The sequence below is a fragment of the Synchiropus splendidus genome, chromosome 6 (genome assembly GCF_027744825.2).
Source record: "Synchiropus splendidus isolate RoL2022-P1 chromosome 6, RoL_Sspl_1.0, whole genome shotgun sequence".
Taxonomy (NCBI): domain Eukaryota; kingdom Metazoa; phylum Chordata; class Actinopteri; order Syngnathiformes; family Callionymidae; genus Synchiropus; species Synchiropus splendidus.
Genome location: NC_071339.1, coordinates 5,157,225 through 5,174,788, shown reverse-complemented (window position 1 = coordinate 5,174,788; position 17,564 = coordinate 5,157,225). Strand labels below are relative to the sequence as shown.

General features: G+C 42.8%; 2 protein-coding genes across 2 annotated transcripts; one reads left to right on the top strand and one right to left on the bottom strand.

The window, feature by feature from the left end:
- The first annotated feature begins 6,816 nt into the window (after positions 1–6,816).
- On the top strand, positions 6,817–8,923 carry prok2 (prokineticin 2). The gene is made up of 3 exons (XM_053868843.1): positions 6,817–6,888; positions 8,210–8,335; positions 8,798–8,923. Exons 1-3 carry the CDS (start codon positions 6,817–6,819, stop codon positions 8,921–8,923), a joined length of 324 nt encoding a protein of 107 aa, XP_053724818.1.
- A 3,261-nt stretch (positions 8,924–12,184) lies between these two features.
- Positions 12,185–16,033, bottom strand: gpr27 (G protein-coupled receptor 27). Its single transcript, XM_053868280.1, has one exon. It carries the CDS (start codon positions 15,898–15,900, stop codon positions 14,779–14,781), a length of 1,122 nt encoding a protein of 373 aa, XP_053724255.1. The 5' UTR covers positions 15,901–16,033; the 3' UTR covers positions 12,185–14,778.
- Between the last annotated feature and the right edge of the window lie 1,531 nt (positions 16,034–17,564).

The window sequence follows — 17,564 nt, the reverse complement described above, 5'->3', positions numbered from 1 at the left end:
TGTTGCCTTGGGAGCGAGAATGTGTTGGATTTATCAAGGTTTTATTAATCTAATTCCAAAGGTCTGTTCTTGCTGTCTCAGAAAGATGGAAACACACAGACACAGACGTTGTATTTCTATCTCTGTGAGGACCGCTCATTGCATTCCCCAGCCTCTCACGCTTAACCTGACCATCCAAAACACATGGCTAACTTTAACCAGGACTCTGAACCAAACTTAAACCCAAATAAAATGGCCGCCTTATTTTGATGTTTTCATCCTCACACTGAGGCTGGTTCAGGCAAAAGGTCCTCACAAGGAAGTGTTTTGTCAAGAATTGGTCCCCACAAGTAAACTAAGTACACACACATACTTGGATCTCTGTCCTGACATCATACTTTGCCCAGCCTCTCCTCCGAAACCTAACCATCCAAAACGCATTTAGAATGTTATTTTGGTGTCTTCACCCTCAAAATGAGGCTGATGACAAACAGCATTTTGTCAAGAATTGGTCCCCACAAGTGAGGATCAACCAGATCCAGCACGCGCACACACAAATGTGTGGGCCTGTTTAGACTTAGCGATTTGGAAGATAATTCTCGGTTCCAGAAAAGAATGAAAAGAAACACATAGATAGAAAAAGCAAGACAATGCTGACGTGTCTTTATTGAACACATTTACTGACAGTGGAACAGTTTCCCATCTAGAAGTGAAAGCTTGAGTCCTTCAAATTCAGGCTGAAGTCACACCTCCTGGCTCTGGCTTTTAATGCACCCTTGCATTTTTTTTATTTATTTTATCCCTGTTTTCTGTCCTATTTGTAATTGAATACGTGTTTTGTCATTGTTTGGTCGGCACTTGCCATGGAAATGTCCTACATAAATAAAATTGATGTTGACCTTGACCATTTACGATGAAACCTCATGGTTAACAGTCAAGATGCACCCAAAAAAATGGATCTCAACTGCAGCAACTGATGTAAAGACAGGGGATATGGTTCTGCATGTGGGCTGGTGGCTTGTACTAGTTCTTTTGACTCCTTAGTTTCAGAGTTTGCTGCTCCATGTTAGGCCACTGCGCCCAACACTTTCACCCAGCTCAATGGCATTGTCAGTGTGTTCCAATGAAGGTGAATGGTGAACTGCTGTAATGTCAGGGTCACGCGCAGACACACACATCTGTTGACTGTGACTGCTCCAACAATGGAAAATGGAAAACGCCATTCATCAGCAGAGACAGCCTTCATTTCTGATGCTCATTGTTGAGATATTAGAATCCAGCCTGGCTGCTCTGCCAGTCTAAGTCAACAATTGCGGGCACAGTCCTGGATCCGCCGTGCTTCAGAATCAAGAGCAAGCTGCTGGGGCTGCGCTCATTAGCATCCCACGAAACGATCCGCCGTGTTTACCCACCCTGCGTGTTTGACATGCTCTGCAGCCTCTCAGGATCCACGTTTTGATCTTTGCTCAAGCATTCTTCTGTGAAGAGACACAAGTGCACGCACTTAAGACCTGATCCCATTTTAAGATGTGACAGCGACAGAGGGCAATAAAACAAAAAAAAACGTAAAGTTTTGTTACCTGCATACATTACACAGCGTTCCTCACAATCTAAGAGACGAGGAGGGAGAGGAGAGGGGGAGGAGGATTGTCTTCAACATACAGGAAGTGGAGAGGATTCACCAGGCTTGGCATCTACGGAGCAGAAAATATGTGCGTTTCCAATAGGCGGGAACACTGACCTTCATTTTTTTATTTTGAAAATAAGACACCATTTACTGTTTACTGAAACCACCAGGTCTCTGTGCATCCATTTCCATCCATGTATCAGATGCTCCAAACACTTCAGAGAAGTGGGTGAATACAGAACAGGGAGCGATGAGCCAGTGTTGCCTCGCAGGAAAGGAGGATACGTGGAGTGCGATGCAACAGTGACGGCTGCTTGACGTTGGAGGACACAAAACTAACAGAAGGTTCATCAGAAAACAACGCTGTGTTGAGGAGGTACCGCGTCTTTGGAGTACATGTGTATCATTAACTTCTTTTTAATGAGATCGGTTTGCATCTGTAATGAAGTAAACATCCTGAACAACCTCTGCTTAAAAGTTTTTGTTGTTGTTGTTGAATTTATTACAGCGGCTCCACTCTTTCATCCTGCAGCGAAGCATGCAGATCAGTCTGCTGGACAAGAGCGTCCAAACCAGGCGCTGGGAAGCGGGAAGACAGCTGTGTGGACTTGGGTGGGTTCCGTGCAGGCACTCTGGTTTCCTCCCTCTGTGCAAAACAGAGGTTAATGGAGGACTGTAGTGTCAAAATCTGCTTTTATTCTGGCTCATTCTGTTTGTCCCCCTCCGTCTATATCTCTGTGAAGTTAGTAGGCAATGGCACACAGCTGGAACCAACCTACAGTCAACATGGCAGCTCTCCTCTGTTTCCAAAGCTCTCTTGTCTCACATTATTCATTTCTCAGTGCTTGAGCTTCTTATTTGTATTTCAACTGAGAGCAAGTGACTTCCTCTACTGTGTCTCTGGTGGGCTTTTGTCCTTCCTTGAGCTGACCTCCACCTTGGTTTCTCTTCTTATCTCTCGCTGTTACTCTTTATTCTTCACCTTCATGTGTGTTTTCAGATGTTTGTTTGTGACTGCTTGTACTATCCCTGAGTGCCTGTTGACGGCTGTGTGCATATGTGCCTTTGGAGCTGTGTTTTGTCTCTCGTGTGTTCGTCTCCCAGCTCGCGGTCATCCTCCACTCTCCTTCCTGCCCGTGGATATTTCTTGATGAATAAATGATCAGAACTGTCGTTGTCTGGCTCTGACCACCACACGTTCACCACAGCTGTAGCTGTGAGTCTTCCTTGCTTGTATCTTTGAACTAAGGGCGATGGCTCAACTCTTGTTTTCTTCAGCTCTGTCCAGATGTTGGAGAAAAAACTGACAGCAACATGGAGAACAATGATGAAAAGTCAATATTTTAGATGCGACCTCATGAAAACAAATAGGGTTTTAAAATGAATAACCTGTGTGAGGAAGACAGAACATTTTTGTGCTTTTTTTAAATTATCCATCCATCCTCACCTCCACCATCTCCTTCATTGGGGATGTTTTAGTCATGACACCACAGTGCGTAACGCTCAAATTGTGCTGTAAAAAGTTAGCCTTCAAATATCTAAATCTTGACTGTAGATGCCCCTAAATATTTTTCTGGATTTTCTAAGCGTCAGATCAGGAGTTGCAGCCATGACTTCTTCATGATATCCAAGCGCTCTGGAGCATCAGCAAGGTCTCACGTATGTGGAGACGCCTGAGAGCCATTAGTGACCATTACCTGGCCTTGTGTCTGCAAGGCTTGAATGTGACATGCGTTTGTGTAGTGGTGCATTTATGAGAAACTGTATAATACAGAGATGTGACCTTGAATGGGGGTGTGTTGGTTGTCCTCCTCTGTTACAGGGTTAATGGATGAAGAGACTTTGATATTGGTGAAATGTTTTCGCCCATGAACCACTGGACAGTCAAAGCAATTGAAGATGAAAAAGTATAGAAGTTGATCTGATATTTAATAGTTGCAACAGCTTTATTTTCTGTAAGTGGCTGCGTTGACACCAAGACAAGACCTAGAGAGACCTATATAAACGTCTCAAAAAATGGACCTCAACTGCAGCAACTGATGTAAAGTCAGGGGATCTTGTTCTGCATGTGGGCTGGTGGCTTGTACAAATTCTTTTGAGTCCTTAGTTTCAGAGATTGCCTCTCCATGTTGGGTCACTGCACCCAATACTTCCGCCGTGCTCAAATGAAGGTGAATGGTGAACCACAAACTGACCCAGAAATGAGTCTTCAGACACCTGGAGTCTGGGTATCCTCCTGATCAGTTGCACCCACTGTGGCTCCTTTGCGGATCCGTTTGGGATCCCTGATGAATATAAAAGGAAAACCACAACAAACCTGAACAAACCTGAGTAAAAATGACCCTAAAAATGTCGTCTTGAGAACGGTCTCGAGACCAAGACCAATCTGGAGTAGTAGGACACCACACTTGCCAGAGGTTTGGCCTCTGTCTCCGTTATGCAGACTGTTTTTTTCAGAAGTGCTTCATCATCATCACCCGAGTGAAAACAAAAAACCATTTAAAGCATTCATCGGTGAGGTCTGACTGATAGGATTTTAAAACAAGTCAGTTATGCAACAAAAGTGCTTCAAAGGACAAAAATACAATGTTTTTGTTTCTTTTTTGGTACATATTTTCCTGTCTCACTCATAGCTATTGATAGTCAAATTGTCAAGTCTTTCTAAAGTATAATAATTTCACGGGATTCCTTGTTCCTCAGAATAAATTACTGAAATAAGTATTAAAAAAGAACAAAAACAAAAGGCAGGGTGATGTAGATCAGCGACGATGGCAGCATGGAAGCAGACGACACCGGATTTATCTATATATTTCCAATGTTTCTATGTACTTTCCTCAACAATACAGTGCTTACTAGAGAAACTGACCAACCTTCATCTCAGGGAGGAACATTGAACTTCCTCTGGACAAAAAAAGGAAGACGAACGCCGCAGCTGCTACTCCATCTTTTCTTTCTACAGTTATCTCCAAGGCTGTTTGGAGTGTTACGTAAAGAAGGTTTGGGCTTGTGTTTTGGGATGGAACTTTAGATGGAAGCCATTATTCGTCACTGCCAACCAAAGACCTTGCGACTGCTGATTTTCTTGTGTCATCTTGCAAAGTGAAACAATTCAAGGAGAATGTTTCTCTTTACAGACAGGAGGTTGTTGTCATAGCGATGTTGCGCACAATCCTCTGGTGACTTGTTGCCGCAGTGCCAGGCGACTTCAAAATGGCTGCAGAAAATCCCCAAAATCCAACATTCCTTTATTTGTAGCTGAAAGCAGAGAACAAGGCTGCAGTGGGTCGAATGAAAAGCTTTATGAATATTGCAGTGCAGTGATGCAAATTCAGGATATATTTTCCTCCCGCTCACTTACGCAGGGTGTTTCATTACTATATTCATGTCGAACCTATAAATCTCTCTTAACAGGGTGGAGCCTGCTCTGGAGCAAAGTTTCAATGAAATGTTGCATCTGCAGGTCACGTCACATGATGGATCCTCATCCTACTGAGCGACACCCCCCCCACACACTTGTCACCCGTCGCGCTCGCAGGGAGACGGATCTACCCACGGCTGGGTTGATTGATGATGTCACTCCGCAGCTTGTGACACGTCAAGCATCTTTTTTTTTTTGTTACGACAGCAGTGTGCGTAGATGTAAGTCAACTTCATCACACAGGGTAAGCTGACTGGCAAAAACGCTCCATTCAAACTGCGCAATAAAACACCTTTTCTTGATCATGAATCTACTGTACAGTCTGTACGGCTCAAGACTCTTGGCACCAATGTGACCCGGCATTATGAGGCTGTGACATGTCACTCAATATTAAAGTTTAACGTTACAAATTTGGAGAAATATGGTTTCACATTTCACTATATTTACATCCTAAATCTGCATTTAAAAATGTAAATTTTAACTCAGTCAGGAGGCGCTGTATTGGTTTGTATCTGTTTACTTTCATGACTTACATATTGAAAGAGTTTCAATGGTAAATACGACCAGCACATGAACAAAACACTGTATTTCTGCAGCCTGTGAATAATGCAATTCCTCAAATAAATAAAAAAAAAATCTGACCCACAAAAACAACAATTGAGCCGTTGTTGATGTTTGACACAGAATAAGCAGTTGGATCTGTCCTCCTACCATCCCACCTCTACTGTCTCCTATCGCTGGGGTAACACAGGTGTGTTCCCAGTCCAGCTGAGAGACATGGTCTCTCCAAAGACAGCTCACCAGAGAGGCATCCAGGACGCCCAAGTCATCTCACACCAAGCGCGAAGGTGGTAGTTGGACAAAAGCGTCAGCTTCCCAAATTTAATGCATTTTTTATTTGACATTTTCATGACTGACTGTTTTTGTGATCTATTTCAATAGTTCCAATACCCCATACTGAACGAAAACCAACACTGAAACCAAGCATTTTTCAAAAAGTGAAACTAATGAAAACTGACCAACCCACACTAAAAACGGATTGAAACTAACTGAATTTGAATTTGAATTTATCGGTGGCCGTAGCTGTGTCATATTTGTGTGGATGTGTGTCAAGTTTCCAAAGTGTTGGAGGATGGTCCTCACTGGAAACAAGCGCAGCCCATGGTGGACCTGACTCTGACACCTGTCGCCTGGTTTGCTCTGGAGGGCTCATGTAGCTTCGTGACCAAAGTATTCGCTTTAAACCTTGCATGGATCAAGAACTACTGCTGAAGAGCGCGACAAAACTTTTTTGCTGTTCTTACCTTTGGCACAGTTGAAGTTGAAGAGGCGTGAATAAAACATCACTTCATATGATCAAGTCCTTTTTGATCTCATAATAATAGACCTCGACAGGCACTCAACGTCGCTATTGTTGCTCCTTCATGAAAAAGCCTGGAGTCACTCCATAGAGAGGAAGACTGAAAAGAAAACGTGGCCTTCGAGGCGGAGGATGGAGACCTCCGGAATAAAATGTTTACCATCAACAATGATGGAAGTACGAGCCGTCAAATGATACGTCACTGGCATTGTGGGGAAAGTTACATCTTCACGGACAGAGGGGTGATGCTGGTGTGAGTGAGTCACAGGGTTGGTGAATGGCGAGCTGCCTTTATAAACCAGTGGCAGGCGGAAAAGAATGAGTTTGAAGGCCACGTGTCTCGGCACTCTGTCACATATGCAATTGCAGCAGAGCCCTGCATCCTCACTGTTCGCCCTGAGGGACGCGGGAATACAAAGACAAATCATCAATATGAGGTCCTGTTTGCTTCTGCTCTTCTCGCTGCTTCTGGTGTCCCGCGGCTCTTCGGCAGTCATCACTGGGGTAAGTGCAGTCAGGATATTATATCATTAAAATGCAGCTCATTTCCATTATTTCAATCCAGATTTAAATAAAAGTATAGCTATAGTCAGTGAAAATAAAATGAATCAGTCTTTCTTTCTGTATATATTTTTATTAGAGGACAACAAAGAAAAACAACAACGTTAATATGTCATTCTTCCATTTTTTTTAACCTAAAATAGAACACACAAACTAAATAAATAGTGACGACAATAAAATAAACAATGATACATAGAATTAAAATAAATATATAAAAAATGGAGGCAGAGGTTGAAACTGGAGAAGGAAATCTTGCGCATCAAAAACAGTGAAATAAAAATCTCTGACCAGGAATTAGTCTAAGAAGAGGGAGTCAAGTGAGCTGAAGTAGGAAAGAAACTTTCCAGTATTACTCTTAATTGTATAGGCTTTTTTTTTCAACTTGAATGGAGAAGAAGGAAAAGCTATGACATCCTGTTGATCAGATGTAAAGTGCCTCAGGAAGACCAAATATAGTTACTTGAGGTGGAAATCCAAGTGTTATGGAAAATATGTTGGACATCGTTTCAAAGTAATTTTCCCAAAAGCGACACAGTGATGGACAGGAATGAAACACATGAGTTACATTACAAGGAGAGGTACTGCACTTATCACAGTGATGTGAGATGGTCTGTGGAAAAATTTGAGGTAACCGTGCTTTAGAGAAATACAAGTCATACTTAGTTTTAAGTTGTGTTTTCAATATTCCGTCTTGTTATTAATAACACAAGCAAAAAAACAATATAAATAATTAAATAATTCATATGAATAATGGAGACAAAATCATATTCCTGGATAGATGGAGCGAAATCATATCACACATTTTTAGCCTAAATGAAAGGCAAAAAATATTATTTTGAAATAATTTGGTGTCTTTTTAAAAAGCTGAAATGGGACTAAAGTGATTTTTTTTAATACTTAAAAAACAACGACATTGTATTGTACATTAATTTCAGATATTTATTTATTTATCATTCTGTTTTGTTGGTTATTATTATTTTTACTATTATTTATCTTGATAACTCTAACTATCGTGAGATGACACCAATGATGATGATCAAATAAAAAGCGTAAGGTGAAGCAGTATATCTCAAATAGACAGAACTTCATGGCTGAACTGGACTCTTGTTTGACTGACCGCCAGGCTTTCCTTGAAAAAGCGAAATAAAAATCATTTCAAACCTGTTCCAAGGGTGTGAATGATTTGTACTGTAGGTGCTTATATGGTGAAAATACTTCTGCAGGTGTCTACAACAGTGTGTGTGTGTGTGTGTTTTTGATCAAGGCCTGTGAGAAGGACACGCAGTGTGGAGGAGGGATGTGTTGTGCGGTGAGTCTGTGGATCCGCAGCCTGCACATGTGCACTCCGATGGGACAGGAAGGCGACGACTGTCACCCGCTGAGCCATAAAGTGAGAGATGTTCACACATCTTTTACCATCAACACGTTAAATGCAGATAAATATTCCCTTCTAATATTCTATATTTTATTACTATTTATTATTATGTAACCTAATCTCTTGTGTGCTTCAAATACTTCTTGTATGTGACTTATGTCAAGTCATTGCGTGTTTATAACTAATAACCTTTGGCTGAGGAATGATAATAAGCAACATTTTCATAACAAAACTAGGAAGTGTTTTGTTCATTGATAATTCAGGTCAGTGTTATGGAAACATTGATAAAGTTAACATGATACACTTAAGTCATAAATAAATCAAATCTAGTTCAGAAAAGTGGTAGCTATAACTACACAGAATGGAAATATTAACTTGAGTACATGTCACAGACAGAATCCAGTAAATATTTGTCGGTTAAGAAAGCACTCGCCTTGTTTGATGCCGTCATCACGCAGCAGCTCTTGCTCTCTCCAGATCCCCTTCTTTGGGAAACGACTCCATCACACCTGCCCGTGTCTGCCCAACCTGGAGTGCATCACCGTGGAGGAGGGACGATCCAAGTGCGTGTCACCACAGCAGTACCCAGACTATTTCCTTTGAGGACACGCTGGCCTTCCAAAGCTTGTTTCAACTTAGGTTCAAATGTATTTTGATTAAAAATATCTATATTTCATCGTGTTTGACGTTTGTCATTTGTTAGGCTGCGTCGAAGAGGAATGCCACGCCGGTCACTGAGATCTAGGAAGGAAGTCTGAATCAAAATGAGCTGGATTTTAAATATCAATATCTTACAGTCCTTCCACTTCATCCTGTAAAACTATAGCTGAATGGATCACGTTGTAGCTCATGGTGTTTCTCCACAGTCAACAAATAGCCAAAGTTTGATGCTCAGTGAACATGTGATGTCGTTGCTCCAAAAGGAATCTGATCATGGCAACCTGAGTAGATGAAAAAAAAAAAAAAAGGACGTGGTGTTTTATCATCTCAAGGTCAATGATCAGGCTACGTTGTCATTTGTGACCCTTCACTTGGTGACTAAAGACATGAACCGGTTGTATGTCGTAGATATTGTGATCGTATTGGATTTCTGATCCATTATTTTTCCATTGAATATTGTTTGTTATTTGGACTATTTCACTTTTGTTTTGAAAATATCCACCTGAGATTGGTTTTGACTTGAATGTCTTCAACTCACATTCTGATAAAGCATGTCAGACACCCAATCCCACGGTTGATGAAATTTGAATTCCATTTTTGAGTAGAATCCCTGAAATGACGATTAAACCTCACATTCCTCATTGACTACCTTCCTCACTGAAGTAAAAAAAAAAAGGACATTTTGGAGCAGACGACGGAGACTCACCTTGGCAGCGTCTGAACTCTTCATCAGCGCAGGAGCAGCAGTGAAGCAGCCATGAAATTAATCGCTGTCAGACGATGATTTAGAGGATTTGTTCTGAGCTCAAGGCGATAATTAGATTTGTCCAACGTGTAAAACAATAGCTCCCATCAATTTTATGCTTTAGCGATGGTTGCCGCCAGTTCTCTGGCTTCAATGTCAATTCATTCTCGATGGATGAACATTTTCCCGAAAGTTAAATCTTTTATGGGATATAAATAAAGTGGCCAATTTCAAACATTATATATAATATTATATTAAATATAATGCTTCGACCTAGCTGAAAAATAGAGCAAAATATGTGTTTTTGTTTTTTCAGAGACCTTTATTTGTGCATTTTGTCATCGTATTATTTCTATAAGTTCATTGGAGAATTGCAGCAGGCAGTGCAGACAGGAACGGTCCAAAAGGTTGAGCCCTGATGCACTTCACCCTGTGGCCTTCCAGTGAATTACATCGCATGTGACGCACCCTCTGAAACAATGGCGCAATACATTGCCGATGTCAAAGTCGACATTTGCAACCTATGATGACCACAAAGGAGGCCGTCTGTGTTGCATGTTGACGCATAGGTGTTTCAATGGAGTAAAAAACCTGTCCATCGTTCCATGGTCGGAGACAGAACATGCTCCAAGTGAAAACCTGATGTATCAACATGTGACGCTGAGTCAGAATAGAGCACATAAAAGTCCATGGGGGTGAGGACGGTTTGAAGCAATTTACCGATACCCCACCGTAGTTATGGGTTTTCATGAAATAACGTCCTCATTTTCAGAGGCCACCGGTTGGTGCTGTATGCTTTATAAACTTAACATTTTAGACGTGAACTTGCATCATTTTTTTAAACCAAGAGCTCCACCTTCTGAAACTAATGACACTGTTTCATGAAACCTCATCGACCCGTCACAATTTCATAGAGAGATATGATTATTTATAGAACACGGCTCGCGACACAGGTGAGTTGTTTTCTCTTACAAACTATACCACTCTAAAATAGACACATGACAGTTACTGTTTTCACAACTCTTGAAAAGGCGTCAAGTAAAGACACAATTTCTTTCGCTCCTCCTCACTCACACTAGAAGAAAAATCGCAAATTCACTGAAGAAAAAGTGTGAACTTGGGGCCCCTTTCTCCCCTTACATTTCTCCTTATTGTGTCCTCATTTTCAGGAACTAAAACAGATCTGACATGACAACTCACTAAATGACTTGAATACAGATCAAAGTAGCTCTTCCCTGCACATTATATATTATTTAGAAACGTGCCACACTGAAGTCCCTTCATCGTTTGGATCCCATACTCGAACCGTGGAACATGACACACACCACTGACTTGTCAAATTCTGTAAGGAAATGCAACTTTCAGTGAGGAAGAGCGTCTAGATCCTCACTTTAAGTTCTTGAGATCAACTGAAAGGGTCAATGAAAGTCACCACTCCACGGCATCACAATGAAGCCCTGGAGTGATGCACCAAAAACACTGGCCCTGTGTTCACGTGGCAGGAGGAACACGTGCCGTTGGGGCAGCTCCAGCAGCCGAGGAGCATGGTGAGACCTCACCGGCACGCAGCCAGCTGTCAGGAACATGGAGGCATGTTGGGATCAAATGGTTATGGACACATTGAGGAGCAACAGCACTCGGGAGACGGAGTTGTACAACAGAGCTCATTAATATTTAACTGGAGAAACATATCCGGTTAGAAACACTGCACGCTTGCCAGCGTCTGTGTATCACCGACTGGGGCTGAAATGGACTCACCTGTTGGTTCTTGGGGAACAGTTTTCATTTAAGGTATTATGGAGTTGTCAGTATTTGTTTTCGCTTCATGAAAAAGGCAAAAAAAGCCCAAACTTTCCAGTGTGGAAACACATCTAAAGGCATCCTGAATGTCACATACCTAGAATTTGGACCTTCATTCTCTCATTCTACAAGTAATGAGACAGCTTGACAGCACCAGTGGAGCTGACACTCACTTGTCGTCCTCCATGGTGTCCAGGTAACTCAACATCCACCTACTGAATATAGTGTCCTTATGGAATCCTTCCGTCCAGCTCATTCCAGGAACGTGCGAACGATGCATCGACTATACTAGTGTTGCGCCGGCGTCAGGCTAATGTTTGTCAACTGCACTGTTTTAAATGATATCGAACCATGTATTGCATGACATCATCCACAAGCAACAGCACGGACACATTTCCTCATTCGTCATTGAAAAGGTTCATCTTTTTTATGGATATAAAACTAAACGTGTAAAAGCTGTATTGTTTAAAAAAGTTGTTCCAGACACATTTTAAATTTCTACAGAAATATAATCAACATTAATAGCAATAACTTTTAGTTTATTTGCCTTTATGGATTATGCCACGATAACAGTATATGTTCTACATAACTGTATTTAAATTAATATTCCGGTCTGTTTTGATATTCCACCATTTGTTTTCAGCTTATGCTAGTGACTGACAAAACAAGATGGAGGCTCAAGTGGTTGAGTTTTCTTCACAGGGTGGTTGGAATCTTATAGAGCTGAAGAACCACCACTCTTCCACATTGAAAGAAGAAAGTTGCGGAGGCAAGAGCATCTTTGCTCCTCAGGACAGAAACAGGTCATGGTGGAGGGAATGGTGGGGAGTCTGGGCTTCTTTGTGCCGGAGGCTGCTTCTGCAACCTGACCTTGGAAATTGGGTGGAAGATGAATGGTGACTTGAACGATTCTTCAAACACATTTTTCCATGAGAAATCTAATATAAAAAGTATTGTCCGATACGATGAAAAAATGTAGGTTGTGTTGCGAATCATAATATATCTGCAGATATGACATTCAGACATAAAGGGAAAAATGTTATTTAACAAAATACATTACATTATAGAAGACAAAAATCTAAACCAAAAAAACTCGTCATCCATTTCTCATTTATTTGCTTAGAAATATAAACAATCCAAGACGACTGGTTCCCAAATTCCCCACATGTCCAGCACTCCTGGACAAGATCGCAAACTGTTCCTCTCTTCACCACGACTGATAGCATTAGCAAAATAGTTCTTAAAGTGAATGCATCAGCTAACACAGCTCTGTAATCAACAATCATAAAAAGTGAAAAATGTTGAAAAGTACCTGTGTTGTTTGTGGGATTCAAGTGCGTTTCAGTCATCCAACCTTTAAAACACCACTGCAATATAGTCGCCATGATAAAGAGAAGTAAAGCGATACTAAACAGATGTTTCTTAAATACACAAATGTCAGACCAACATTGACTGTCAAAAGGTTTCCACCCACAAACGTCCATGGCATTTCAGAATATTGAGGAACATAAATGAGCCACAGATTTGGAGTAAATATACCGACATGCAGAGTGAAAAACAGGTCCGCGGCTGCGCTCACATGGACAGTAACAACCTGGGAATCAAACCGTTTCTCCTTCTACGTCCAGTTTACTCATGAAGGAAATAAATAATTGACCCACTCCCAGGGTTAAATTGGTCCACCATATGTTTCACCATATGTTCGTAACACTTATTAAAAGATTCCTGTTGTTTTATGTAGCTTTCCAACGAGTTACAAGCACAGCAGCTTGATTTTATCATCAGACTTTCACATATTAGAGGTGGATATTTGTGGTGTGTCTCTCGTATTGAGGTGAGCTACTTGAAAGAAGTGGCCAGAATATACATTAGCAACAAGCATAAGAAACTGTGACACCATATGGTGTCATTCTCATGGTGTTGTGCGCATCGAGACAAAAAACAAATGTAGTGTTTTTGCTGTGGGGGATGTGTGTGTGGTCATCAATGAACTGGTAGGAAAATAACTGGACATAAAAGTGAATATATGTATTGCCATTCATATTCATGAACGTCTGTGCGTCCATCGTGCCCCAGCCATCCACCATATGTTGGAGGAGGGATTACTGTCATCGCTCACGCAGAACATTAATCCTATATAATGGTGTTAATGTACATTAGTCTAAGAAGGATTTCGACTGCACTGTAATCGCTGCTGTTTGTTTCCGGGTCTATTTTGTTTGACATGGTGCCACTTTTCACACATGGGCTTGTCAAGTGCGTCATGTACACGCCTACAGCACTCCTCTCAGAAAACACCAGAAACACGGACGCTGCACATGGACAGGCTAAAACAACTCAAGCTCAACTTCACATCTCACTTCTTTTCTCAGGTATAATAGAGACTGGCGAGACATACGCTTGAAAAGCTCGAAATGTGTGAAGTACTTTCGGGTCGAGTGAGACCTTGATGATGGATCAGAACTTAAAATGCAGTCTGGAGCTACTATAACGCGGTTTTCCATGAACCCTTTGGGTTGGTTTAAACCTTCATTTCACCATTTCAAGAGGCTATAGCTAGAAAATATTTAGAGATGATGGCATGCGGTAAAAAGAAAACTCTTCAGTGTGACCTAAAGTGGGGCATGGAACTTTTTGCGGCAGGACCGTGAACTTGGACCGTGCAGCCTCTGCTACGATTCGCAGTGTGTTTTCACCCGCACCTGCCACTATTCACTCTTTCTTTTTTCTACATTACACATCAGCTTTGACCGCTGTAATGCTAAATTTTAGCTTAATCTGTAGTTTACCATCTGCTCTGTTTCATTCAAAACAATCTTCTATTACAATGATGTTGAAGATTATTTGTTGATATTTGAAAAACTGACTGTCGAATGGCATTTTTGGTTCACTGTAAATCAGCACTGAATTTAAGTGGCATCCACTTTGCATAGTTAAATTTGCGGGCCACTTAAAAGGGCCTGGTGGCCGGGATTTGGCCCGTGGGCCTTGTGTTTAACACATGTGCGGTCATAGTAAGTGTTATCTGATGTGAAAAAAAATAGGTTATATATAGGTTACATATAGGTTTCCATGTGAACGCAGCCACTGACACCTCAACAAAGAGTGACAACCTCCGATGACACTCAACGTCCTTTCGTAGAAACTATTTTGAATATGCCAGTCTGGTATGAATAGTATTTTTGGGTCGACACACATGGTATGTGCAAGTTAGTGTACATTCTAACATGAGATTTCCTGGCAGTGTGTGGCGCTAAATGACACAGTACGGCTCCATGGGAGTCTGTGTCCCGGGGCAGCAGGGGAAACCGGCTCTCAGGCGCCGCCTCAGCTCCTTGTTGAAAAGGAAACTGATGATGGGGTTCACTCCCGCTTGGACGAAACTCATCCACACCGCTGCGGTCAGGTAGAGCTGCGGGACCGGGGCCCCGCGCACGAATATCCTCAGGTAGCAGGCGATTATATACGGGGCCCAGAGCAGCAGGAAGCTCAGCGTGATCATGTAGAACATCTTGCCGATCCGCTTCTCCATTTTAAACTCATCCAGCACCAGCAGCCTGCGGTTGCCGGGGTGCGCGGCCTGTCTGATGCCCACCAGGGTCGGCGGGGTGGGCCCTCGCCCGAAGCCAGCGATCCAGTTCGCCGCGGCTTGTCCCGTGGCCCCGGGTCCGTGGAAGGTCCAGTTTTGGCTGACAGCAGGAACCAGCTGCGCCGGCTTCATTTTGCGGTGATCGTAAACAAAACACAGCATCTTGATGTAGACCACGTGGGTGGCGCCCACCACGACCACCAGCATCAGCATGAAGCCCAGCGTGTCGTTGGACTTGATGAAGCGGTGCTCGAAGATGCACTGCTCCTCCTCCGCGATGAACTTGTAGGTGCCCACGTCGAAGACGGGCGGGAAAGCCATCGCCGCGGAGAGAGTCCACGCCACGCAGATGACCGCCGCGCACGTGCACGCGCTCATCCTCTTGGAGTAGAAGCGGTGGTGGGCGATGGCCATGTAGCGGGACACGCTGACGCACAGCAGCAGGAAGGCGCCGTGGAAGCTCAGCAGCACCGACACGAAGGCCACCAGCCTGCAGCCCAGGGAGCCGAGGGGCCACGCCGAGCCGCCGCCGACGGACGCCATCACAAACGGGAAGCAGACGGTTGCGCGCAGCGCGTCGGCCGCGCACAGGTCCAGCAGGAAGAAGTAGGGAGGCTTGCGGAGGGAGCGGTCTCTCAGCAGCAGCACGGACAGCAGCACGTTCCCCAGCAGGCTGACGCCCGTGATCAGAGCCAGCGAGGCCAGCTTCACCGCCGAGGCCGCGGGCGCCAGGTTCTGCAAGGACGGGATGCTCTCCCGGAACCCGCCGCTGCTGCTGTTCGCCATGGTGCGTGTCGCCACATCAACGCGTCCGCGCTCGGTGCGCTCCTACCGAGACTGGAGCCGCCGGTCCGTCCGCGCCAGACGACAGATCCGCCCCCACCGATCCGCTGGCGGCCGCGTCCATGACCCGTCGAGAGAAAACGTACCTCAGCTGGAGTCCGTGATGCGTTCACGTACCGTCGGAATCTCACCCATCCCGCGGGGTAAATGAAGGGAGGGAGGGAGGAGATGGGACGTTGACTGGGGCGGGGGGTGGGGGTGGGGGGGCTATGCGTGGACTCACCAGTGGATCTGGATTCAAATGGGAAAAGTTGATTCGAGGTCGAAGTCTAAAGAGGCACAAACACCAAACATCACGGTATATTTAAACAGCTATGGAAAAACAGAAATGTGTTTGAAATCATCACAAACATGTTGAGGTTTTACGGTCAATGTTAGGGTTCAGACTAAAACTATCCACACACGTTGTTTTGGCTTTAAATATTCTTTGACGACGATAATTGACGATAATTTATAAAAGTACAAATTGGAAAAAAATGTGAGCCACAACGTGGAAAGGAGAAAAAAAGCAACGTAAAATCAATTTTTAGATTTAACGAGGAAAACTCAAACTGAAGTCCAGGATATGTTGAAAAATACTTTTTTTATGATCTACTCACGGTGTCGGTGTGATATAATTACAGGCAGGAATATGGAAAAAAAAGTCTCTGAAAAAAGGATACGAAACATTACAACGATATGACAAATTTGGAGAATAAAGTAGCAGTAGGTTAGTAATTACAACGGGTTTGTGTGTCGTCTGAGCTGCAGTAATGTAGTTATAGTCCCATCTAGCGGCCAAAGTTGAAATCGCCCGAGGTTTTGAGCTGTAAAACTTGAAATAAACAAACCCGATATATATATATATATATATATATATATATATATATATATATATATATATATATATATATATATATATATATATATATATATATATATATATATATATATATATATATATATATATATATATATACTGTACTCTCATTATAATTCGTTCGTTATTCTGACTCCTGTCGTGCGTTTTCAGCCTCGATCGACATGGCAAAATGTATCTTTGGAAAATCTGGCCGTTGATTTCTGTGAATAGAACGTTTTCCATAGTTTGAGATCAGGTATAGTTTGAGATCAGGTGCCTTTCCTGTAGTGATTCGACAGCACCCCCTGCTGTCAGCTTTGTATAGCGTCATGGTCGAGAGCGTAAAAGGCCTCCTCACTCCGACACAAATGCATGACGCCTCTCATCACTTTTGTCTTGCCCCTCCTGAAGATTCATGACGTCAACCCTCACTCAAGCCACATTGCCTTTAAAGAGAAAGGTAAGAGTGTCATGTGAAATCTTGTGTTTCGCGATGTCATAATGCAGTAGGCGAACACAGTCATATTATCTCTCCAGAGAGCTGCAGCCGAGGGTCATGCTTTTATGACTAATCCAGTGGTGAGGCTTCATGATACAGTGCATTCTTTTTCACTGGCCAGTAGATGGCACCCTCTGCTCTAAAGCCTTTGGATTTGAATGACTATTTCAATGAAACCTGCAGCAGACACTCTACATTCACTCCTACAAAAGACTATTTTAAGGCTTGGAACACATTATTGCTTTTTCCATTCATTGTAATGGGAAA